Source organism: Apodemus sylvaticus, chromosome 7 (assembly GCF_947179515.1).
Source record: "Apodemus sylvaticus chromosome 7, mApoSyl1.1, whole genome shotgun sequence".
Classification (NCBI taxonomy): Eukaryota; Metazoa; Chordata; class Mammalia; order Rodentia; family Muridae; genus Apodemus; species Apodemus sylvaticus.
This window is the reverse complement of record NC_067478.1, coordinates 53,673,548-53,699,238: the sequence shown is the minus strand read 5'-3', so window position 1 is coordinate 53,699,238 and position 25,691 is coordinate 53,673,548. Positions and strand designations below refer to the sequence as shown.

The following is a 25,691-nucleotide window of genomic DNA, read 5'->3' as shown; positions in this document are numbered from 1 at the left end:
AAAGATCTGTTTCCTAGGTCAGCCTCACAGGATCACGAGGCGGTTGGCTTCCAACTGTAAAACCTGGGCTCGAGAGATGGCTCAGCAGTTAAAGAGCATTGAAAAGGAAGAGGCGATTCCCCCCAGACTTGTGGGCAGTTCGTAGGACTGAAGTGGAGGTGAATGGAGGTCCGTGCTCCTTCCCAAGGAGGAGGAGGACCCTCCCTTCCTTTCCCTGAATTCCTTGGCTTGTTTGCTAAGGGTGTGCCAACATGGCCTGCTTACTCGTACACTTCTGTGTCTCTGTACTGCACTCTGTTGGCAAGAACAAGAATCACTACTCGCAGGACCAAGTTAATCCAGCACAACCTCATTTTAACTGATTATTTTTGCAGAAACCTATCCCAAGTAAGGTCACATGTAGTGTAGTTTTTTTAAAAAAACAATCCGTGCTAAACCAGCTACACATGCTAAACCGTCTCCGTCTCCATGGCCCCATGGCTAGCTAGCTGCCACGCCGCTCGCACTTCCTAGGCATCCACCCACTGTGGCTAGCCTGCAGAAAGCCCACTACCGCTCACTCAGATTCCTTTAGCCCTGTAAAATGGTAACACTAGAGACTTGTAATAACCAGCCAGATTTATAATGGTAAATCTCCAACCCTCAAATGGCCACCCTAAGAACACAAAACTCAATTCATATAAGGTGCACACCTAGACTGGGCAAATGGACCCTACCTATACTGCTTACTGCCCAGCTATGAAATTCCTAGCTACTTGTGGCTTCTCCAGACCGCGTGGGTCAGCTCCATGTTCTCCTGGTTCTATCTCTCCTCTGTCCCCTCGGTCTCTTCTTCCTCTTTCCCCTCCCTAAAAAATTCAGTTCCGCCTTTCCCTTCCACTGCCCAATCACAGGCTTTAATCTTTATTTTACCAGTTAGAAATGGGGAGAAGGTTCACCTGAAGTCACCTCCAAAGGTGAAGATGGGGAAGCAGAATTAGCATCAAAATACAAACAGCACCAGGGCAACCCACAATAGTCACACCCTCAGATTCTGTGTGGACTAAATTCCTGTGTAGAGTTACAGTAATTCAACCTGTTTGAGTAATTACAGTGAGTTATATATACTTTTTTAAAAGGGGGTCTTTTTTGTTTGTTTGTTTTGTTTTTTAAGATTTACTTATTTATATGAGTGTTCTATCTTCATGTGCACCTGTGTGCCAGAAGAGGGCATCAGATCCCATTACAGATAGGGGCGAGCCACCATGTGGTTGCTGGGAATTGAGCTCAGGACCTCTGGAAGAGCAGCCAGTACTTTGAACTGCTGAACCGTCTCTCCAGCCCCATATATACTTTTTAAAAATACATATAAAATGAAAAAAACATTAAAAAGTTATAAATTTTTTTATTTATGTGTGTTTGTGTATATGTGCCATGTGTGGGGGCTCCTGAGATGGCCAGAAGGGGGAGTCAGATCCCCTAGAGCAGGAGTTACAGGTGGTTGTGAGATGCCTGACGTGGGTGTTGGGAATTGAACTTGGGCCTTTTGCAGGAGCAGCACACACACACTTAACCACAGGGACCATCTCTCCAGCCATTGATTTTGATCTTTAAAAGTATGGTAACTTTTTTTTTTTTAATAAAGAAAACCCCGAATAACCATCCCACCCCTTTTCTAACTTAGAATTTGAGCTCCTGTGTATTTTGTGGCAGAGCTGAAACTCCTATACCTAATTTAAGAGCCCTTTTGGTGCCTCCATCCTTCCCAAGGCAACGTGTGTGTCAGTCGGCAACCTCAGTGTCTAAGCCCATCTATTTTTGTGACGCTGTGTTCATCTTTGCCAGCCAGCCTGCTGGGGGCGCTATAGGGAGACTGGCTAGCTGGATGGCGGAGGGGGGCTAGCTCCTTCCTGTCTGCCCCGGGCGCTTCAGGGGGCTTCCTCTTAGAGGTTCCGTGAGGGTCCACCCCAGTTCAGGTGAGGAGGGGCACTGCAGCCGCGACCGTCCGTCCGCCCGTCCGTCCGTCCGTCCGTCCGTCCGGTGTGAAGCCTGAGGAGCTGAGCCAGCCCGGCGTTCCCGTCGCCAGCCCGGGCACGGCTGCTCCTCAGGTATGGGGGGCGTGTTTTTGGATATCTGTTCTTTTTTGAGACAGTCTCACTCCAGTCCTCACAGACTGAAGTTACCCAGAGGTTCTCCTGCCTCAGCCTCCCCAGCTTGGGGATTACAGGCGTGTGGCTGCTCAGGGACACTTTCTTGAGGGGTTTTAAGCTTGTTCGTTTGGGGTGGGGAAGGTATTTTTATTTATTTATTTCTTATTTTATTTTATTTTAATTTAATTTTATATTTTTTGTTTTTTTGAGACAGGGTTTCTCTGTGTAGCCCTGGCTGTCCTGGAACTCACTCTGTAGACCAGGCTGGCCTCGAATTTAGAAATCCGCCTGCCTCTGCCTCCCAAGTGCTGGGATTACAGGCGTGCGCCACCACGCCCAGCTCTTATTGATTGATTGATTGTCTTATTTATTGCTTTATTTGTTTTTTGAGGCAGGGTTTCTCTGTGTAGCCTTAATTGTCCTAGAATTTGCTCTGTAGACCTGGCCAGCCCTCAGCTCACAGAGATCTACCTGCTTCCAGGCTGTTAGTTTTATTTTTCGAGACCAAGTCTTACTCACTAACATAGCTTCTAACTCAAAGTAATGCTCCTGTCTCCCAAATGTTAGGATTACAGGTGTCAGCTACCATACCTGGCTAAGTATTTAAGTCCTAATAATTTTACCTCTTCCCTGTATTTTCTCAGGTTTGGATTTGTTCTCTGTTCTCTGTATTTGGCTATCTTTCTAATTAAAATTCAGTTTTTATTTATAGTAACCTAGCAAACAAAGCCTAATGTAATTTTAAATGTATTAGGTTTTATTTGTTTTTAAATCTTTTATGTATTTTATCAGGCAGTGTTTTGTTGTATAGCCAAGACTGTGCTTGAACTTAGGGTGTTTTTGTTTTGTTTTGTTTTTTTGTTTCTTATTAGGCTCCTGATTGCTAGGATTACTGGCATGGATGGTAGCCCATCTCTCTCTCTCTCCATTTACATTTTAAAAATTATTATTATTATTATTATTATTGGTTTTTTGAGACAGGGTTTCTCTGTACTACCCTGGCTGTCCTGTAATTCACTCTGTAGACCAGGCTAGCCTTGAATTCAGAAATCCACCTGCCTCTGCCTCCCAAGTGCTGGGATTAAAGGCGTGCGCCACCACTGCCCAGCATAGAATTATTTAATGTATAAGGAATATACTGTAGCTGTCTTCATGCGCACCAGAAGAGGGCACTAGATCTCATTATGGATGGTTGTGAGTCACCATGTGGTTGCTGGGAATTGAACTCAGGACCTCTGGAAGAACAGTCAGTGCCTCCCCAGCCCTCTTTTCTCTTTCTTTCTTTCTTTCTTTCTTTCTTTCTTTCTTTCTTTCTTTCTTTTCTTTTCTTTTCTTTTCTTTTCTTTTCTTTTCTTTTCTTTTCTTTTCTTTTCTTTCTTTTTTTTTTAAATTTGATTGATTTATATGAGTCATTGTAGCTGTCTTAAGACACACCAGAAGAGGGCACTGGATCCCATTACAGATGGTTGTGAGCCACCATGTGGTTGCTGGGAATTGAACTCAGGACCTCTGGAAGAGCAGCCAGTGCTCTTAACTGCTGAGCCATCTCTCCAGCCCTGTCTTTTCTTTAAGACAGTTCTTAGTATGTAGCTTAGATTCAGGTATGCTACCATGTCTGGCTTGCCAAAACATTTTAAGAAAGAAAACAATTTAGGAAGTGTTTATAACATAATATATATATATATATGTGTGTGTGTGTGTGTATATATATACATATATATGTGTATATATATGTGTGTGTGTGTGTACATATATATGTCTGTGTATGTGTATATATATATTTTTTTCTGTAAGGATAAAATACTAGAAAATTACTTTAAAAAGTCTATCACAATTCTGCCATGATAGCTGGTTAGGGTTTATATCAAGTATACCCAGCTATCAAAATCCAATGGAACCTCTAGATCTAAGAGGGTTTTTGTTTGTTTGTTATTGTTTTTTCTTCTTATTGTTTTGAGATAGTTTCTCTGTGTATCCCTGACTGTCCTGGAATTCCCTCTGTAGACCACACTGGCCTCAAACTCAGAAATCTGCCTACCTCTGCCTCCCAGTTCTGGGATTAAAGGCGTGCACTACCATGCCCAGGTTTTTGTTTTGTTTTGTTTTGTTTTTAAGGTTTTTTTTTTAAACTACCTATTTGGTTTCCTTAATAGAGATAAGGCTATTTTGATTATTTCTTCTTTAGTAAATTTCGGTGGTTTATGATCATCAAGTAACTGGATTATTTGCCCAAGCTGTTGAATGTATCTGTATTGTCCCGCTGTTATTTTGAATAGCTACATTTTGTGGTTTACCCCTCTTTTACTCCGGGTTTTCGTCATTGTGTCTTCTTGATCTTTCAGTAGGGCTGCTGAGAGGGCTCAGTGGCCGAGGATGCTTACCACCATGTCTGACGACCTCAGTTTGATTCCCTGAAGCCACACAGTAGGAGAGAACTGACTCCTGCAAGTTGTCCTCTGACCTCCACAGCATATACACATAGATGAACGCTAAAAAGCTTGTATTTAAAATCTAGGCAATGTTTCCGGGCTAGAGTTTGGTCTTGCTATGTTGGCAAGCTGTTCTGTTAGACTGTTTACTATTTCAGGATGCTGGTCTTCAGGTGCACAGGTAATTAGTGTAAGTATGAAGTAGCTTTGTTCAGTCATGGGCTATAGCATTGCTTTCCAAAGTTGATGAGGGCCTACAGAATAACTTTTGGAATGGCAGGAACTTTGAGAACAGCATTATCTGCTCCATGACTATGATGGCAGAGTTTAAAGTCAGATGGCCTCATTGCTACAGCGTCTCCTTTCCTAGACAAGTTAATAATCTTTTTAAAGCTGGCCACTGTGGTGCATCCTATGAGTGTGGGGGACTCAAGCATCCACATTAAGTATCCTAAGGCTGTATGAGGCCTTTAGGGATGCTGGAGAGTAAAGGGAATGGGAAAAGATACAGGGAGTTGGGGGAGAAGGTGCTTCTTGGATGACTGTTAAGTGTCTTCGCTGCACGACCCAGTATCCCATGCACGACAGCTTCGAACAACATAGGAATTCTCACTCAGATCCTCGTGGTCAGGAACTTGGAAATGTCTTAACTGTGAGGCTCTGGTTCAGGTACCCACAGGACTGCGCTCTCTAAAGGCCTGTCTGCAGCTGAAGGATCTGTTTCCGAGCTAGTTAATATAACTGCTTTTTACCACACGGGTAGGAGTCCCCACAGGCAGGGTGTGTGTTTCCACATCAAAGCAGCTGCTTCCCTCCCGGTGAGTGACCCAAGGAAAACAAGCAAGGCAGAAAACCCATGGCATTATTCATAGCGAGGTGATAGTTCTCTGATCCCACAGACAAGCTTGACACGATGGACAGGCCATGAGAAAGCATCACAGTCCGTGGTCTCGCTAGAACCATAGTTTTTGTTTTGTTTTTGGGTCAGGGTCTCATGTAGTCCAGGCTAGCCCTAACTCCTTTTCTACTTCTTAAATGCTGGGGTCACCACCATGCATGGCGTGCACCACCATGCCCTGCTCTCTGGGAACCTTTCTCCAGGTGGTTATCCTGGTGACCCTCTAGTGACGTTGCTAAAGGCCAGACTCCGAGGAGCGAGCTTGAGATGGCTTGGTACAGATTTGGTTTGTAAATATTGGTACTGTGTTGAGGAGCCACATTGAGAACATCATGTAGGGAGCTGGAGGGGGCGCAGGGTACTTGGTCTTGCAGAAGATCAAAATTCAGTTCCCAGCTCCTGTGGTGCACAGCTCACACCCTTGTACCTCCACTCCACCTCCAGGGAATCTGACCCCCATCTGACCTGCCGTCATATACACATAGGACCCTCCCCCAGGTACATAATTAAAAATTAAAGATAACTTTAGTTAGACCAGTTAATAATGTATAATCCTTCAACACCGAAGGTCATAGTGGGAGCATGGATCTGTTTGGAGATATAGATGATATCTCCTCAGAGAGCGATGAAGACCCGCGAGCACCTATTCCAAGACAGCCTGTTGTTGTGAGTACAGCCACCAATCACAACCCATCACAGGACTGAAAGTTAAGAGAAAAGATTCCGAGGGTGATGAGTCTCGTGTTGAGGGGACTAATGTGGCGACATCCTTAGCTGAATTAGGCATATTGGGGAAATAATTAGAAGGCACAGGAGGAACCATTAGAATGAGGTCAGTGCCAAACTTGAGGGGCAGGACTGTGGGACTGTTACCATGGACACCTTTGATTTAAAAGGTCTTCTTAGCCACACTTATTCTGTGCTGTGTGGGTAGCGTTGCTGTTCTTTTCTGGGTTTAGCAGTTACTTAGTAATGATGGGTCGGATTATTTATACTCCTTCATGCCTTATGCAAAATAAACAGATATGCCGGTAAAATATATTCAGGTTAATATATCTTATTCCCCCATGAATTTATTGTCCTTTTTCCTTGTGGGTGTGGTTGGGGTGATGTTTTAGGGACTTGGTGGAAGGAGTGGCTGTCCCTAGAGAGAGAGAGAGAGAGAGAGAGAGAGAGAGAGAGTGTGTGTGTGTGTGTGTGTGTGTGTGAGAGAGAGAGAGACATAACTTCCTTTCAGACCCACAGCTGCAACCTTTGTCCTGTCTCCTCACGCTCTCCCATTCTGACCCCTCCCAAACGCAGAGCACAGCTGGAACCTTTGGAGTGCCTCAGAGACAGCAGGTGCAACGCCGCATCTTTGAAACCAGAGTGAAAATAGCAGTTCCTAGCATCAACTCTGACTTGGGAAGTGAATTGTATTTTGTTAAACTACCCAGATTTCTCAGGATAGAACCCAAGTAAGAGAACTGAATAAAAGGTTCAAGAGATTGCAAAATGTAATTTATCTGTCATGAGTTGATCAGTCATCAGATGACTGAGAACAAGAGAAGGATATGTTACTGCAGAGATTTAGAAGGCTGGTAGTCTCTGTCTGCGGGGGCTCTGCTGTAAATGAACAGCTGTCATGTGCAATGTAAAGCTGAAAATATGGAACAAGAGAGATGCCAGAGAAATCACAGGTGTTCAGTAAAAATGGCAGGGAATCTCACCATCTTGTTGACTTTGACAACAAAATAGTGTTGGCTTTTCCTTCTCACTAAGGCACACAGGTATAAATTCCCAGGGGGAAATTTTAATCCATGAACTAAACAGAGGGTCTTGGGTTTTAATTTGTTATTAATTTTTACTTATTCTTTAAAAATACAAAAATGTTATGTCTAGATATTGCCTAATTAAGCTAAGCTAACTTTTTTGGGTGGGTGGGGTGCAGTTCTCACTGTGTTGCCCTGGTTGGCCTGGAACTCCACAGACTTAGCTGACCTTGAGCTCACAGAGTTCTGCCTGCCTCTGTAAAGGCATGGGTCACCATGCCTGACCCAAGGGACCCTTGTGAAGCCTTTCATTGAGTTCGCGGCCCTTCAAACAGCTCTGCAGGAGTCAGAGGTCTTGGTTTTTTAGGATATGGACAGAGTGTGTTATTACCTATGTTTTATAGGATATATCTATATTTGTAAGATGTGTTTCTTCCATAAGTTTGAGTTACAAGCCATGTTTGGATTTCATTTGCAGAAGTTGTTTTTTTTTTTTTAAACATTTATTTTATGTTTAGGGGTGCTTTGCTTATGTGTATATATGTATGTATGTACCTAGTGCCCACAGAGGCCAGAAGAGAGCACGAGACAGTTGCGAGCTATCATGTGGGTGCTGGGAATGGAACCCAGGTTTTCCATGTTAAGCCACTGAACCATCTCTCCAGTGCCCCCAGAAGTTTGTTTTAAAAAGAAAATTCAAGGAAGCAGTGATCGGCATACATCCTGAAGGTTCTCAGCTGTGATATAATGTTCTAGAGATGATTGGTTTATAGTGTCAATCGCTAATTGTGACTAATCTGGCAAAAATTTTAGACCATTTGATCCTCAGCACTATGAAGATGAACTTGAAGATGAGAAAGTGCTCTGTGAGGAAGACAGAACTAGGTTAAAACTAAAGGTACTGTGCCATCCATTCTGTTCTATCTTCTTTAGTGCCCTCTCCTCAGCCTTCTGAATAGCTGTAGCCACAGGCATGCACTGCCGTGCTGACTGAGTTCTTCCTCACATTGTTTCTTAGACATGTTTAGTTTATGAGTGTGAGTGCTTTGACTGCATGTATGTATGTGCGCCATGTTTGTGCCTGGTACCTGCAGAAGTTGGAAGAGGGCGTCAAGCCCCTGGAATCCGATTTGTGGATGGGTGTGAGTCACTGTGTGGGTGCTGGGAACCAAACCTGGAGCCTCTGAAAGAGCAGCAGGTGCTCTAAATCAGGAGTCATCTCTCCATCTCTGGACTTTTTCCTGTAGACAGTAAATGCAGGGATAGTAATATGAAACCAGAGCTTAAGAACGGTCCTAAAGTTTCCTGCTTACTCAACAAATTACCACTAGAACACAGAAGTAAATGACCTTTCCAGATATTTTTAGGGGAGTAAATGCACACCTTTTCTCCCTCCTTTAGAATTGACACTTTTCTAATGTTTTCACTTTTTATTTTTTATTTCTTCAAGACAGGGTTTCTCTGTGTTCTGTAGACCAGGCTAGCCTCTGCCTCTTAGCACTGAGATTAAAGATGTGTGCTACCACTTGCCCTGTCTCAGTTTTAAGTTTTAACTTAAACCTATATTATAATATAGGTATAATAAATAAAGGTAAAAACTTGAAACTCATTAGCATCCCTCAGGATAAACAGTGAAGGTGTGGACCCACCCCCACATTGCCCCCCAGCTATGACTCAGCAATCTCCCACCACAGGACTCTCTTCGTGGATACTGTGCACAGCAGCAGACCTTGCCAACAGGGGATTTCTCTTGAAAATGTTCGGATAACAAAGGACCACCATTGTTCACATAGGAATGGTTAACACTGGGCACAGGTCATTTTTAGTGGTCTCTTAGTGCAAGAGAACTTGCAGTTCTCTACGTCATGAGATAAGTTTGGACTCAGAGCTAAGTATAGGTTTCAGATTTCAATTTGCTGGTAATTGTTTTATTATTCTTGAAGATTATCACCTTCATCATCATGTGTCTATCTGCCTGTGTCTGTAAACCGTGTGTGTGTATGTGTGTGTGTGTGTGTGTGTGTGTGTATGTGTGTGTATCTGCAAAATCCAGAAAAGAGGGCATCAGTTTCCCTGGAGCTGTAATTCTAGATGGTTGTGAGCTGTCTAACATGGGTGCTGGGAACTGAACCTTGGGTCCTCTAAAAAACAACAAATGCTCTTAACTGCTAAGCCATCTATCTCTCTAGCTCCTAGTTATGTAGCCTTTAAAAAAAAATTAAACTGTCATAGAGATTTTCTCATTAGACTAAGAAACCCTTTTTCCTTTTAAAAAAATACATTAATTTGTATGTGTAAGCGACATCCACGTGTATGTGCACACGGATGGAGAAGCACTGTGCAGCAGTCCTCTCCTCACTACACGGAACTTAGGGACGTGGCTCAGGCAGTCAGGCTCTGCAGCAAGCCTTTATCCAGTGAGCATGTCACTGGCCCTGAGACGCCCCCGCCCCACCCCCCTTTTTTTGGAAGAGGGGAACTTTTGTTTATTGGTAGATTGATATATTTATTTGTTCTCTCATACATTGCATCCCTACCACAGTTTCCCCTCCTTCCACTCTTCCTAGTCTTGCCCCTAAATTTCCCTCTCCCCAAGATCCACTCCTCCTCCCAGGGATACCAACTGAATATGGCATAACACGTTACAGTAAGACTGGGCACAAACCTTCATCAAGGCCGGACAAGGCAACCCAGGAGGAGGAAAAGGGTCCCGAGAACAAAAGAGTCAGCGGCACCGCCACTCCCACTGTCACGAGTCCCACAGAAATACCGAGTTATACAACCATACTGTAAACGCAGAGGCCTCTAATTCAGACCTGTACAGGGTCCATGATTATCAGTTCAGTTTCTGTGAGCCCTATGAACTGCCTAGTTCATTTTATGGGCTGCGCTCCCTAAGAGACACTTTTAAAGTTTTCTTCCCCCATTGGGTCCACAGTCCTACAAGAAAGTGTGTCTGTGTGTGTGTGTGTGTATGTTGGAAATAGAACTGGGGAACGAATATACACAAGGCAAGTGCTCTACCACTTATGCTACACCCTCAGTTGAGGTGTCGATTTTGGTCCTTGTGTGGACTAACCTCTGCGTTCCTGTGGCGCTCTTAGCTGTGGTTTCAGGCAGCTTCCTGCTGCTTCCTCCCACTGTGCAGACCTGGGCCTGAGGAAGCGCACACAGAGGGTCCAGTAGGAAACGTGGCAGAGCTGCGGAGCCAGCCACTATCATACCGCCCACCAATTCTTGGCATATGACTATTCATTATTTGAGGAAAAAAGAAGGTACCGCGAGGTGAACTGGTTGTCTAATACCTTTCTATTTTGAACCAGGTGGAAAATACTATACGCTGGAGGATCTGCCGGGATCAAGAAGGTTCTAAAACTAAAGAAAGCAATACTCGGATAGTCAAGTGGTCAGATGGAAGGCGAGTCTTAGAACAGCCGAGGGAGGCCTGCACACACTGAAGTTTCCGGTGTAGGACTTCAGAATCGGGAAGATCTGGGCTGCTGCCTTTACCTAGGAAGCCTGAGAGAGAGAAGCAGTTAGGGCCTTATAGCCAAGCTAGTGGGAGAGCTTGAATATGCCCCCATTCCATCAGCCCCTTGGAGAGATCAGGGCTCCCCTTGGAGAGATCAGGGCAACCTGAAGCCGTTCACGGCAGTGCTGGGAACCAAAGCCGGTGCCTCGTGTCTGCAAGGCAAGCGTTCTGCCAGCCGAGCTCTAGCCGAGCCCCTAAACTGAATATTTGAGAATTCATTTCAGTTTACTAATTTACAGAATTAGATGGGAAGATATTTATAAGGCGATTCTATTAGAAGCTAAAAAGTAGCTTTTTTACCACTTTTTACCCTGAAGTACATATTAAGTTACTTTTCTATTGCTCTGATAAAAATACCAAGTCAGAGACAACTTACAGAAGGGATTCATTTGGACTTACAGTCCCGGCGGGATAAGAAGTCATCATGCATAGTGGGGCAGTGACACAGTGCAGGCAGGGTGACCCTCACATCTCTCCAGCCACACCAGAAGCAGAGAGTGCGCTAACCGGGATTGGCAGTGGCTTTGAAACCTCAGAACCCACACCCAATGACATACTTCCTCTTAAAGGGCAGGCCTCTCAAAGGCCACACCTCTTAAGCCGACCCAAAGGGCAGCAAGTGGGGACCAAGTACTTAAGCCTCTGACCATGTAGGGCAGCACTCTCATCCAAACCACTACAAAGAGAACAGATTTCTCTTCTGTTTCTTTAAGACAGGGTCCCATCTCACGTGGTTGAGCACACCTTTGATCCTAGCACTGGGGAAGGAGAAGCAGGCTGATCTCTATAAATTAGTGGCCAGCCTGGCTTCAGGCTGATTCCCAGGCCACCCAGGGCTACGAAATCTCAGACAAACAGAAGTTCATAACCCATGCTGGCCCAGAACTCACCTTGTAGCTGACTCTGAGCCTGTGCTGTGACCTTTAAGCTCCAGATCCTCTTGCTCCGCCTCCCAAGTGCTAGGATTACAGGCAAACATGCCCGGCTTGGAAGGAGGCTGTAGATAGCACCTGTGTTTATTTTCTTACGAATTCTCCGTGAGGACAGGATCCTGTGCTATTCATTCACTAAGCATCCTAATACCTGAATTGTTACCCCTTTCTAGCATGTCCCTGCATTTAGGCGAAGAAGTGTTCGATATCTACAAAGCCCCACTGCAGGACAATCTAAACCATCTGTTTATACGGGAAGACACTGGTCTCCGTGGACAGGCCATCTTTAAATCCAAACTTAACTTTAGGTAACTTTGTTGTTGTTTTCCCAGACAGGGTTTCTTTGGGTAGCCCTGGCTGTCCTGCAACTCTGAAGACCAGCCTGGCCTGGAACTCCTCCTGCCTCTGCTTCTGCAGTGCTGGGAATAAAGGCATGTGCCTACCACTTGGCTCTTTAGGTAACTTTCAATATGCACATACATGCTGCTACTTGTAATTAAAGAGCAAAGCAGCGTTGTGGTGTGGAAAACCTGCCCCTTCTCTGACATTGTTCCATAGAGTGACTTACCAACAGGCACGTCTGGGTTCAGGATGACAAGTTTTTAAAGTTAACTACAGGTTTCTCAGGGAAGTAGCTCATGTTATGGAAACTTACAAGGGACTGGTGCATGGCCTGTCGCTGCTCAGCGCTCCTGGGAAAGGCTTGCCACTGTAGCTTGCTGTCTGCTGGGGCCTCATTCTAGTGAAACTGACCCAGGAAAGCTAAATTGCCAACAGGGCATAGTGCTGGGGTGAGCTTACAACAGGCGTAGCTGGAGTGCTTGTAGCCCGTGCCCACTCACGACATGGGCCGAGCTCTGCTGGCTGCAGTGTGGTGGCACTTCCGCCCCTTCTGGGTACCTTCCCCTTTAGGACACAGCTGTCCCAAGGAGCCAGCTTTCCGTGAGCGAGTCCAGCTCTTTCCATGACAGTGGGCACTGGCTTCCTTTGAAGACACCGAAGTATTTAAAATTCGATTGTGGGCCTGGTGGTACAACTTTGTAAATTAAACAAACAAACAAACAAAGGTTATATAGGTTATATAGTCTTGAGGGTCTCAATCTCACAAGTTTGCAGTTTTGTTAGATAAATAATGTACATGTCACAGGGGTGTTGTGTTAAATAACACAACAATAAGGTACAATGAGTGAAGCCCAACCTTCTCTCCCAAGCACAGGATGTTTTCTAGAAGCATCCTGAAACATGTCCGGTTCTGTTTTTGCTTTTTACCTCTTGCTCTGAGCTGCACTGGGGTAGTGTTTCTTTCCTCAGGTCCTTTCTTCACTTTGGGACCCAGTTAAAAGCTGACTTCCCATTACTCAAGAAGCACTTACTGTTTGTGACAGTTTTGCCATATAACCCAGGCTGGCTTTGAACTCACTACCCATCCTCACCTAAGCTTAAATCCTCCTGCCTTTGCCTGAATAGTGGAATTACAGGTTGTTTCCCTCCCTGCTGAGACTTACAACTTGGCCTGAGTTGTTGGGGCCCCTCCTGACACTGTGGCCCAATTCCATTTTGAAACAGGATCACACACTTGGCTGCCTACATTTTATTTATGTCTTTATTGAGTGGAGGGAACAACTCAGTTCTCAAAATGTTCCTGTTCACGCATGCTCCACCCTGGTGGAACAGAAATTTCATTTTCCCTTCTCTGTGATTATAGTTGGGATTATTATTTGTAAAAGCACTCTGCCTGACCGCCTGCCTCCCCTCCTGCCGCCTAGGTCAGTCCACCCTGCTTTTCCTGAGCACCGAACCAATGGACCAGCACTGTAATCCCGCCTGTTTCCTCTGCCTAGTGTGACATCATCACTAGGCATGGTTGGGTTTGGTATTTTTTATAAACGTGAGACAGATATTTTCTGTTCATTTTCTGGCAGGCCTCACTTTACAGACAGTGCCACATATAAAAAGATGACCCTTTCATTTGGGAACAGAAGTTCAAAGACACAGATTAGACTCCTCCCGATGGCTGGTCGAGATCCTGAGTGGCCACGCCCAGATTTGATCAAGGTATATTGACTCAGCTATGTGTTGGGACCTTTTGTACATTTAGAGCTGTTTTCCTGTAGTTTAATAAAAAAATCATTATCGCGCATGCATGTGTGTGTGTGTGTGTGTGTGTGTGTGAGATGTGTAGAAGTGTACATTCCATAATGTATGCAGGTCAGAGGACAATTTTCAGGAGTTTGGTATTTCCTTCATCGTGGGTTCTAGGGGTTGAATTCAAGTAGTCAGATTAATACAGCAAGCTTTGACCCATTGAGATTTCTTGATGGTCCATTATATTATTATTATTATTATTAGTATTCCCATTATTATATGGTTCCTTACTATTGTCACTATTTCATTTGTTGCAATTATTGGGGAGCCAGCTCACTCGTGCCTGTAGTTACACTTACCACTATCAATGACTGCAGTGGGGTTACAGACAACTTCTCTATGTGACTCCACAGAAAACCTGCCAACATTAGAAAAAAGTACAGTTCAGTAGCAGAATGCTTTCTCTCGAATGCCGAATGCATACAGCCTTGGATTTGATTCCTGGTACCACAAGAAGTCAAAAGAAAAAAAAAATAGGAAGGAAATTTTAAAAAAGCCCATAGAACCCTCTGCCCTCTTTGACACTGGCTCAATTCTTTTCGCTTCTAAGTGTGGCATGCTGGCCAGGTCTGAGAGAATGGCAGGCCCCGCAGCCTGTTGTGGGAGCTGGGATATGTTATTCACATTGAAGGCTACACTAGGAACGTCTGGGCAGCACGGGAGCCTGGTGCAGCCTCAGCGGGTCAGGTGTTTGCAGCTTAGGGGTGAGCGCCGGCAGCTTCTGCTGCCCCAGAGGGTCATGTCAGAAGGGGTTTCTCAGGCTGCTACTTCTGAGCTGTGAGTGACATCATCAGAGATGTCTTGCGTGCTTGCACCCCCCCCCACACACACACGTGCACACACAGGTCAGGGTGGTGCCAGCCCTCCTCCCCCCTTCCCCCTTGTATGTTGCCTTTACCCCACCAAACCATCTGCTGTATGGACCTATAGCCACTCAGGCAGAAGACACATGTCGTCTAACGGCTTTAAAAGTGGGTTTGAATGGGCAGAGTAGCTGGCTCCCTTTTTCCTTTCTCTCCTTCCCCTCTTCTATTGGAAAGATTTTCACCATGTTGCATGCACCGTTCTTGGTCTTGGACTCCTGGTTTAAGATATCCTCCTGCCTCAGTCTCTACTACAGGTGCATACTACCACATCCTGCTGAAAGTGGTTCATTTTTTAAAGTTGAGAATGTGCCTTTTAAAAAAAGAATCATTTGTTTATGTATATGAGTACACTGTGGCTGCCTTCAGACACACCAGAAGAGGGCATCAGATTCCTTTACAGATGGTTGAGAGCCACCATGTGGTTGCTAGGAATTAAACTCAGGACCTCTGGAAGAGCAGCCACTGAGCTCTTTGCTTTGCCCAAACAAAGCCCCAGCCTTTTTTTTTTTTCTTTAATAGATACAGAAGAAAGCACTGAGGCCATCTACTCCCCGGAAAGTCCGTCTGCAGAGGAAGAACCAGAGGCAGAGGCAGCAGCAGCGTCCAGGCCCAAGCTCCGCCATCCAGAAGCGTAACCATGATGTTGAAGGAGAGGAGGAGATGCAGGGAGAGGACCAAGGCGGCAAGGCCTCCAGCGTGACTGCCGCTGAGGATCGTTACTACAGCCGTTACCACCATGCTGGCCATTACCAGGGCGCAGCCGAAAGTAAGTCAGCACAGGCACCTGCACCTCGTTGTAGAATGCACACCCTCTTTCAGTTTGCTTTGGTTAGAGCCACTCACCATAGAAAATATTCATTGAGAACAAGACCTCTCCAGAAAACATGAAACCTGTTCTACACATGGCGTGTACACATAGTAGTACAATTAAGAACTCAGTATTTAAACCTTATTATTTTAAAAGCTCTTATGAACAATTGGACATGGTGGTGTAAGCTCAGCACTATGGAGGCTGAGGCAGGAGGTTTTGAGTTTGAGGCAACCCCGGGCTGCTACTTAATAAATTCTAGGCAAGCCAGGGTAGACTGTCTCAAAAACAAAATAAAGCAGGAAAAAAAAACCAAATTAAAACCAACAAATGAAACCCACAGAGCAACATGTTTCTTAGGCTCCTGGGCACTTACTAGCTCAACTTGAGCATGTCTCAAGCTGTCATTCAGTTCATGTGAAAGACGTAAATAAAAAAGGAGAGGCCTAGAGAGATGGCTCAGTGGTTAAGAGCACTGGCTGCTCTTCTAGAGGTCCTGAGTTCAAATCCCAGCTCACAACTATCTATGATGGGATCCGATGCTCTCCTCTGGTGTGCATGAAGACAGTGTACTCATATGTACTCATATACATGAAACAAGTAAATAATGTTAAAAAAAGATCCCCTACCCCCAAAAGGAATGCTAATACTTTTTCTTTCTTTCTTTCTTTCTTTCTTTCTTTCTTTCTTTCTTTCTTTCTTTCTTTCTTTCTTTCTTTCTTTCTTTCTTTCTTTCTTTTTTCTTTCTTTTCTTTCTTTCTTTCTTTCTTTTTTATGGATATATTCTTTATTTACATTTCAAATGTTATCCCCTTTCCCAGTTTCGCCCACTCCTGGATAGCCCTTATTCCATCCTCCCTCCCTGCTTCTATGAGGTGTTCCTCCACCCACCCCACTCTCACCTCCCTGCCCTCAATTCCCCTACACTGGGACATCTATTGAGCCTTCATAGGACCAAGGGCCTCTCCTCCCATTGATGTCTGACAAGACCATCCTCTACTACATATGCAGCTGGAGCCATGTGTATGCCTTGGTTGATGGCTTAGTCCCTGGGAGCTCTGGGGGAGGGGGGTTGGTTGGTTGATATTGTTGTTCTACCTATGAGGTTGTAAACCCCTTCAGCTCCTTTAATTCTTTCTCTAACTCCTCCACTGAGGACCCCATGCTCAGTGCGATGGTTGACTGTGAGCATTTGCTTCTGTATTTGTAAGGCTCTGGCAGGGCGTCTCAGGAGACAGCCATATCAGGCTCCTTTCAACAAACATTTCTTGGCATCCATGATAATGTTGGGGTTTGGTGACTATATATGGGATGGATCCCCAGGTGGGACAGTCTCTGGATGCTAATACCTTATTTGTTTCTTTCTTTTTCTTTTCTTTTTTCTTTTCTTTTCTTTTCTTTTTTGGTTTTTTGAATCCTCCCCCCCCCCCCCCCAGACAGGGTTTCTCTGTGTAGCCCTGGCTGTCCTGGAACTCACTCTGTAGACCAGGCTGGCCTTGAACTCAGAAATCTGCCTGCCTCTGCCTCCCAGAGTGCTGGGATTACAGGTGTGCGCCACCACCATCCTGCTTAATACCTTATTTCTTAAGGAAAAGCATAGTAGGGAGTGACAATAGTCAGGAAAAGTAAGATTCAAGAATAAGTCTTCATCTGTGAAGGCTGTTTGGGCAAAGCCAGCATGAAGAGTCTGGTGGACCGTGCTGAGGCAGGCGGATGAGGGCCGCAGCGGGCAGAGACATGGCCAAGGGAGGCAGCAAGAGCGTTGGGTGAGAAGACAGAGCTGGCTTTCACTCAAGGAAGGAGTTATCAATTATAGGGGACAAGTCCTGATGGTGTTATCACATCCTGACTGTGATGGCTCCAGATCTAGATAGAAAGGTCCACAGCCATTCTAATAGTGGTGGTCCTTTGTAGTGTGCTGGAAAATAGTAGGGAAGGCAGACAAGGATTACTCAGGGGCAGTCATGGAAATTACAACTCAAGGTGGCTGCAGCCAGGTAACGGTGGTTCTCTCTGAAGGTGAACCCCGTTCCTAAAGTCCCTTTGCTTTCAGAGAAACAAGCCGTGTCTTCTTCAGATTGCACTCACGAGGGACCAGAGGAAGATAAAGCTAGAGGATTACTCAAAGCAAAGAGATTCAGGAGTGATCACGGTAGGTAACCTATGTTTATTCACTTCCAGGGTGACCTTGTGTCCATGAGCCAGCTCCGTAGTTCACTGACACCCAGGGAGATGTTGCCTGGCAGGGGTGGGTCCTGGGAGGACACACAGACCCTGAAGAATGAAGAGAAGCCTTGCAAAGGTGTGGCCAGGGTGAGGCTTTTCAGCTACACAGAGTCTAGGCAGGACACAGGATCCCAGACATCAACGTTCATCTAGCATAGTCAGGTTGTTAGTTGTGGTACAGGTGCCCACGTTTGGATAGAACAGCAAGGAAGGCTGCTTCAGTCTTTGCTAGTTCCCATGGATTCCTTGTTTCCCTTTCTCTTCTAAGATCACAGAGCAAAGACATTTTAAGTCATAATTGTGTGAGCGTTCCTATGTTAGCGCTCCTGGGACATACTAAGTCCTTGTCTTCCTAGCATTTAGCATGCCCTATGTTCCAGGGTAGGGATAAGCATTGTAGTTGCATTAATGTTTAAATAGTATTGACTTGTCAATTCATTTTTATGTGTATACACATATGTAAAAAAATTAAAACATACAGAAGCATTCTGAACAGTTTTTTTTCTGATTCATATGTTTATTTTTTTTATTTATTTTTTATTTTTTTTTATTTTTTTTATTCGATATAATTTATTTACATTTCAAATGATTTCCCTTTTCTAGCCCCCCACTCCCCGAAAGTCCCGTAAGCCCCCTTCTCTTGCCCTGTCCTCCCACCCACCCCTTCCCACTTCCCCGTTCTGGTTTTGCCGAATACTGTTTCACTGAGTCTTTCCAGAACCAGGGGCCACTCCTCCTTTCTTCTTGTACCTCATTTGATGTGTGGATTATGTTTTGGGTATTCCAGTTTTCTAGGTTAATATCCACTTATTAGTGAGTGCATACCATGATTCACCTTTTGAGTCTGGGTTACCTCACTTAGTATGATATTCTCTAGCTCCATCCATTTGCCTAAGAATTTCATGAATTCATTGTTTCTAATGGCTGAATAGTACTCCATTGTGTAGATATACCATATTTTTTGCATCCACTCTTCTGTTGAGGGATAGCTGGGTTCTTTCCAGCATCTGGCAATTATAAATAGGGCTGCTATGAACATAGTAGAACATGTATCCTTATTACATGGTGGGGAGTCTTCTGGGTATATGCCCAGGAGTGGTATAGCAGGATCTTCTGGAAGTGAGGTGCCCAGTTTTCGGAGGAACCGCCAGACTGCTTTCCAGAGTGGTTGTACCAATTTGCAACCCCACCAGCAGTGGAGGAGTGTTCCTCTTTCTCCACACCCTCTCCAACACCTGCTGTCTCCTGAATTTTTAATCTTAGCCATTCTGACTGGTGTAAGATGAAATCTTAGGGTTGTTTTGATTTGCATTTCCCTAATGACTAATGAAGTTGAGCATTTTTTAAGATGCTTCTCCGCCATCCGAAGTTCTTCAGGTGAGAATTCTTTGTTTAACTCTGTACCCCATTTTTTAAAAGGGTTGTTTGGTTTTCTGGAGTCTAACTTCTTGAGTTCTTTATATATATTGGATATTAGCCCTCTATCTGATGTAGGATTGGTGAAGATCTTTTCCCAGTTTGTTGGTTGCCGATTTGTCCTCTTGATGGTGTCCTTTGCCTTACAGAAACTTTGTAATTTTATGAGGTCCCATTTGTCAATTCTTGCTCTTAGAGCATACGCTATTGGTGTTCTGTTCAGAAACTTTCTCCCTGTACCGATGTCCTCAAGGGTCTTCCCCAGTTTCTGTTCTATTAGCTTCAGAGTGTCTGGCTTTATGTGGAGGTCCTTGATCCATTTGGATTTGAGCTTAGTACAAGGAGACAAGGATGGATCAATTCGCATTCTTCTGCATGCTGACCTCCAGTTGAACCAGCACCATTTGTTGAAAAGGCTATCTTTTTTCCATTGGATGTTTTCAGCCTCTTTGTCGAGGATCAAGTGGCCATAGGTGTGTGGGTTCATTTCTGGATCTTCAATCCTGTTCCATTGATCCTCCTGCCTGTCACTGTACCAATACCATGCAGTTTTTAACACTATTGCTCTGTAGTATTGCTTGAGGTCAGGGATACTGATTCCCCCAGATTTTCTTTTGTTGCTGAGAATAGTTTTAGCTATCCTGGGTTTTTTGTTGTTCCAGATGAATTTGATAATTGCTCTTTCTAACTCTGTGAAGAATTGAGTTGGGATTTTGATGGGTATTGCATTGAATCTGTATAGTGCTTTAGGCAAAATGGCCATTTTAACTATATTGATTCTACCGATCCATGAGCATGGGAGGTTTTCCCATTTTTTGAGGTCTTCTTCCATTTCCTTCTTCAGAGTCTTGAAGTTCTTGTCATACAGATCTTTCACATGTTTGGTAAGAGTCACCCCAAGATACTTTATACTGTTTGTGGCTATTGTGAAGGGGGTCATTTCCCTAATTTCTTTCTCAGCCTGCTTATCCTTTGAGTATAGGAAGGCCACTGATTTGCTTGAGTTGATTTTATAACCTGCCACTTTGCTGAAGTTGTTTATCAGCTGTAGGAGCTCTCTAGTGGAGTTCTTTGGGTCACTTAGGTAGACGATCATGTCGTCTGCAAATAATGATAGTTTGACTTCTTCCTTTCCAATTTGTATCCCTTTGACCTCCTTATGTTGTCGAATTGCCAGAGCTAGTACCTCAAGTACAATATTGAAAAGATAAGGAGAAAGGGGGCAGCCTTGTCTGGTCCCTGATTTCAGTGGGATTGCTCTGAACAGTTTTTTAAGATTGTTTTTTATTTATGGGTGTTTTCCTTGCATGTATACCACATACATGCAGTGCCTGTGGTCCAGAAGACAATGATGGAACCCTCTTTATCCCCAAATCAAATGACAGGTGGTTTTGAGCTACCATGTGGGTACCAGAAACTGAGCCTGAGTTCTCTCCAAGAGCCATCTCTCCAGCCTCTAAGATCAGACTTTAAAACACTGAACTTATAGAAACATTTAAAGAAAATAATATACTTCAAATAATGTGATAGAAATACCACACTGAATGAGGTGTCCTTCCTACAGTGACAGCCACACAGGGCAGCCAGGTTCCAGGGGTCTGTCTTCCCAGAGAAGGCACTGTGAAATGAACACAGGTCTCTGTGGCAGATTTCTCCCATAAGTTCAGAACTTGCTTGGACAGAGCTGTGAGAAATCCTTATATTGAATTCTATAACCCATGCTTCATATTTTCTCAGGAGACAAACCCTCCAGAAGAGGACAAGGAAGAAGGAGGAAAACTGAGGGGTAACTGTGCAGTGGTGTCTAGCATAGTCAAGTTGTTAGACTTCTGCTTGTGCTGGGACTGAACCTGGGGCTTTGTGTGTGCTGAACATGCTTCCTACTTAGGTACATCCCAGCCGGTCAAATCTGTCAAAGACAGAACAGTTGTTCTGACCTACATGAACCAATGAGGTGGGCTATGCAGAAACCTCTAAATTCCACTCTCCTTTCATGTATGTATATGTATTATGTTTCTTTTGCTTTGTTTTATTTTGAAATGTGCTCTCACCATGTAACTCTGGCTGGCCTGGAATTCACAAGATCTACCTCCAGATGGCTGGGATTGACTGTGTGCGGCACCACACCTACCCCCTTTATACTTTTATAGCACTATTTCCTGGTTGTTCATCAGTTGTTCAGTAAAAGCATTTTGGTTAACATCAGCTACAGGAAGCATTCAGACTCGTCTAGAATACCTGGAGGTCCTTAGCTTCAGTTTCAGGCTCAGGGCTCCTGTACTTGGTACTGATCTGGAGCCTCTGATAGTTCCATGAACCTCTAATCTAACTCTACAGATCATGCAAGAAAGCTTAACGTTTAAAGGGTAAAACTGTCTGGCCATTTTGCATTACAGGTGCTTTAGCCATACAGACCTCATCCCTGGGCTCAGCAGTTTTAACTGGCATGCCTCAGGGAACACATGGTGGCCCTGGTCAGGCCTCGCCCATAGCACTCTAGGTCTTTCACACTCAGGATTGCCGGAAGTTGGGCTGCATGAGGCTCCCTGACTCACCATCCTCAGGAGGATAAACACAACCATTTTTATTCATAAAACAGTGATTTCAGCCTGATATGGCTAACTTACAGCTCATGGTTAATTGCAGCATTTGGAAGATTGAGGCAGGAGGACTACTTTGAGGCCTGTCTGCAGCCTTTAGTAATGTACTTCAAGTAGATTACTGAATGTACTTGAACCAAAAATAATTTCATATGGTTTAATTTATACTCATACTTGTCTGTTCATAAAACTAAACTGACATATACAAAAGGCATGTTTTGCAATAAGGGCAAAGGACCATTGGGCATCAGTCACCCTCACCCCACTTCAGAGTCAGTGAAACATGTTATGGACAGACACAACTACACACTTGATACAAAGATGGCTAACTACTGACCATTTTGCATGGTTCAACACGGCAGTGCAGGCTACAGTCTGGGTGGCTCCAACAGACTTAATGCCTCGCATCCTAGCACAGGCTTAGTGCTAGTGAGGGCTTGCAGACGGCTAGCTACCTTCTTGTCGGTCCTAAACAGTCATGCATTCCAGGATGAGAGTCCCACTCTGGGGACCTTGCATACCCCTACTTGCCTTCCAAAGGCCCATCTCCAAATCCCACCACTGCTCCCAGTTAGGGCTTCAGCATAGGAATTTGGAGAGGATAAAAATAGAGTCCTTCAGGCAAGAAAGAGTAGCTCAGGAGAATGAATAAGCTTTATCTAATAAATCAGCGTAGCATACAAAGCAGGGTTTCCCAGGGGCATCTTCATACACATGTAGACTCTGTTCCCATTCATTCTCCTCTCCGCAGTAAGCTTGTTCCTGAAGGAGGCTGTAAGGAGTGAATGTCAGACTCTAAAACTAACGGGATATTTTTTTTTTTTAAAAAAAAGTCTGAATATAAGATATTTGATGAAGTTAACAGTTATTTGTTTCCGTATACAATGTTTAAATGCCTATAGTCTAGTCTTCACAAGAAATTTATTGTGTTATAAACTGGGTGGATAATACTTGTTATTTAAATGTCAGAAAATTAATTGCTTTTCTACTTATAAAACATTGAGAGTGTTTTGATATGTTAGTATTAGAAAAACTTTTAATACTTGACTTCAGAGGACAGAGAAATATACACTGCCATAAAGGTCTGTTCAGGCTTCAAACAAAACCAAGACAAATGTAATTTATCCACAAGACTGAAACAAATAAAGTGGGATCATAAGGGCTTTATGTGTGTGCATGCTTTCTCTCCTTCTGCCTTCCAGAGGCCCATCTTCAAATCCCACCAGATCTGCATACTGGGGCTTCAGCACAAGGATTTGGGGGAGACACAAAGATTGAGTCCCTAAAACAGATAGGAAAGAGTAACTCAGGAGAATGGATACGCTTGTTCTTTTAAAGAGGGCTGTGAGGTTTTAGGTTACCACACAAGGCAGCGGCCCGACGGCCTCACACTACACGCTGGGATTCCACCCCAGCCAGGGAAGGCTTTATTGGTCGCTCAGCTGGGCAACGTGATGCTTGTCTGAAGCCCCAGCTCAGGATGCAGAGCTCCTTGAGTCCTGAGCTGGGGGCCAGCCTGAGCAACACAGTGAGAGCTAAAAACTAAACCTCATTCTGTTTTTAAAAGACAGAAATGAAATAAACTCTTAAAAATTGCTACATATACCAACCGAGAAACGCACAGCGGGATCTTGCTTGTAAGTACGTTTTGAGCTACTTCATTGGGTTCTTATATCCACCACCCTTCTCCACCCCAGTCCCTTCCAATCCCATTCCATACACCAGGTAGGAGGAAAAGGTTAGAGGGGAAAGGGGTGTAGACTCTTTAGACTACTTCCTGCTAATTAGGGGTGTCAAGTTCCTTGGGGCAGGTCCAATCCTGTCTTCAGAATCTCTCCAACCATGAAAAACCAGCAATCCAGGAAGAGCAACAGGGGTGAGAGTGGGTGTGGGAGGGGGAGAGCAGCAGGAGGAACAGCCGCCTCTCTCAAGAGTTCCCCAGAATGCCAACTGTAAACTATCTTCAACTGGCAGAATCACTCCTGCCAGAGCACAAGACAAATCAGACAGTTGATGTGGACAATCTGAAGCAGCCCTGTATCCCACACCTGAGATATATATATATATATATATATATATATATATATATATATATATATATATAGACATTGGCAATGTAAATGAAGATGGTATTCAATAAAAAACAAACAAACAAAAAGATAAAACATAAAATTCACATAATTGGGCTCTTTTTTTGATCTTTTGAGACAGGGTTGTAACTGGGCTTTTTAAAAAATGAAAATTCTCACTACATTTCTCTCTTTCTGTTTTTATGCAATTAATTGTACTGTGTTTAGTGAGAAATTATAAACAGACATTATCAACAAATCAAACGTTTTTTGGATTAATCCCCCACGTCTATAACCTGGTGATGCTTGCCTGCTCTAGTCCTGAGAGGTTTGTATGGGACCTTGAGGTGGTGGGTGCCCCATTTTGTTTCTCAACAGCAAGTATTTATCGCGCATGTCCCTTGGACCTGCACTCACTGGTCCAGTGGTACCCCTTTCCACAACACCCGCACGCCCCAGGAAGCCTAGGTGTTCTTTCAGAGAATACACTGCCGCTAGAGGGGGCTGGTTTGGTTCTCTGGTGGAAAGTACTGTTAACACACTGGGCATTTAGAGATCTGAAGCTTTCAGGGGCTTGGTCACAATTTCATTTTAAATGACCAAATTTACTGAAATTGAAGCACTGGGCATTTTGATATTGAAGACTTTGTGCAACTACGGGGAAAGCTAATGGTGGTAATTTTATAACCCCAGGCTGCCCCTGTGGAGATACAGGTGGCTCCAGACAGACCCTTTCCTTGAAAACTGGCTGTTTTAGCCTTTTCTGCACGGCCTCCTTCTCTGAGGCTGCACACCCAACTCCCCGCCTGGTCCAGGGGCTGCGGGACTCGGCGCCGGGCCGACATCCGCCTTTCAGCTTGATTTGCTTCCTTATTCAACCCTGTGGGGAGCTCCAGCTCTCAGCCACGGGGTCTTTTGGTCCCCTTTCCGGCATTACTCTCTTTCCAAGCGCTTCCGCCTCTACCCAGAGCCTCCCATCACACAGCCAATTCTGCAACCTTTTCAAAAAACAGAATAGTGACCCTTCTAGTTTTCCCATTTCATCCATTTTTTTGTTTCTCTGATTCCTTCATTTCCACTCACAATTTTTCAAAATGCTCAGCCATTCTCCTAACCCTTTTTTTTTTTTTGAGACAGAATATAGGAAGAAGAAATAGAGAATCCTCTCTGGGAGCAAAGTGAGGGAGAACCCCCCCAGGCAGGGGAGAACCCTGCAGCAGCAGCTGCAATAAACTTTTTGCTGACATCCTGAAATAGAATCGTTCCTTCATACTCTGCTTTTTCCTCTACTGCATTAGAAACCAAGTTTCCTATTCTGCCTAGCTCATCTGGGTACCATTTATAGGCATACTTTTTGGTTTATTTATTTATTTATTTACTTATTTATTTATTTAACCTACCACCCTTCATGCCAATCCCTTCCCATCCCCCAATACTAGGTAGCCAAAAAAGGTTAGAGGGGAAATGGGGTGTAGATCTCTTTGGACTACTTCCTGCTGATAAGGTGCTGAGTTCCTAGGGGCAATGTTATGTTTATCTTTGTCAGCACGTCTGATTCCTTGTTTCTTTGCCTCCGACCACCCATAAACTGCAGCAGCAGCTTCTGCTCTTTGGGCTCTGGCATTTTTATTTTATTCCCTATCAAGAGTCCCCAGAATTCCAAATGCAAAGTATCTTCAGCTGGCAGAATCGTGCCCCCGCTAGAGCAAAGAGACAAATCACAGTCAGCTGCTGTGGACAATGTGTGAAGCAGTCATATATCCCAGACCTAGGATTAAAACAAAAATATATTCCTATAACATAACTGGGGTTTTAAAAGAAACCAAAGCTCTCATTACACTCGCTGCTGCGTGTTCTGTCACATGGCTCACAGCAAGGATGCCATTTGCA

General features: G+C 44.4%; 1 protein-coding gene across 1 annotated transcript; it reads left to right on the top strand.

The window, feature by feature from the left end:
• Positions 1–6,038: 6,038 nt before the first annotated feature.
• On the top strand, positions 6,039–22,899 carry LOC127688813 (RNA polymerase-associated protein LEO1-like). The gene is made up of 10 exons (XM_052187804.1): positions 6,039–6,122; positions 6,639–6,646; positions 6,749–6,913; positions 8,021–8,105; positions 10,531–10,625; positions 11,845–11,979; positions 13,594–13,726; positions 15,202–15,448; positions 17,544–17,642; positions 20,870–22,899. Exons 1-10 carry the CDS (start codon positions 6,039–6,041, stop codon positions 20,920–20,922), a joined length of 1,104 nt encoding a protein of 367 aa, XP_052043764.1. The 3' UTR covers positions 20,923–22,899.
• The last annotated feature ends 2,792 nt before the right edge of the window (positions 22,900–25,691 follow it).

What these genes read in the sequence shown, in the direction of transcription:
- LOC127688813 (XM_052187804.1), top strand. Translation starts at nt 6,039, where the DNA reads ATGGATCTGTTTGGAGATATAGATGATATCTCCTCAGAGAGCGATGAA. An exon ending in TTTCTCAGGATAGAACCCAA is followed by an intron (nt 6,914 to 8,020) that starts GTAAGAGAACTG and finishes CAAAAATTTTAG; the next exon opens with ACCATTTGATCCTCAGCACT. An exon ending in GTCAAGTGGTCAGATGGAAG is followed by an intron (nt 10,626 to 11,844) that starts GCGAGTCTTAGA and finishes ACCCCTTTCTAG; the next exon opens with CATGTCCCTGCATTTAGGCG.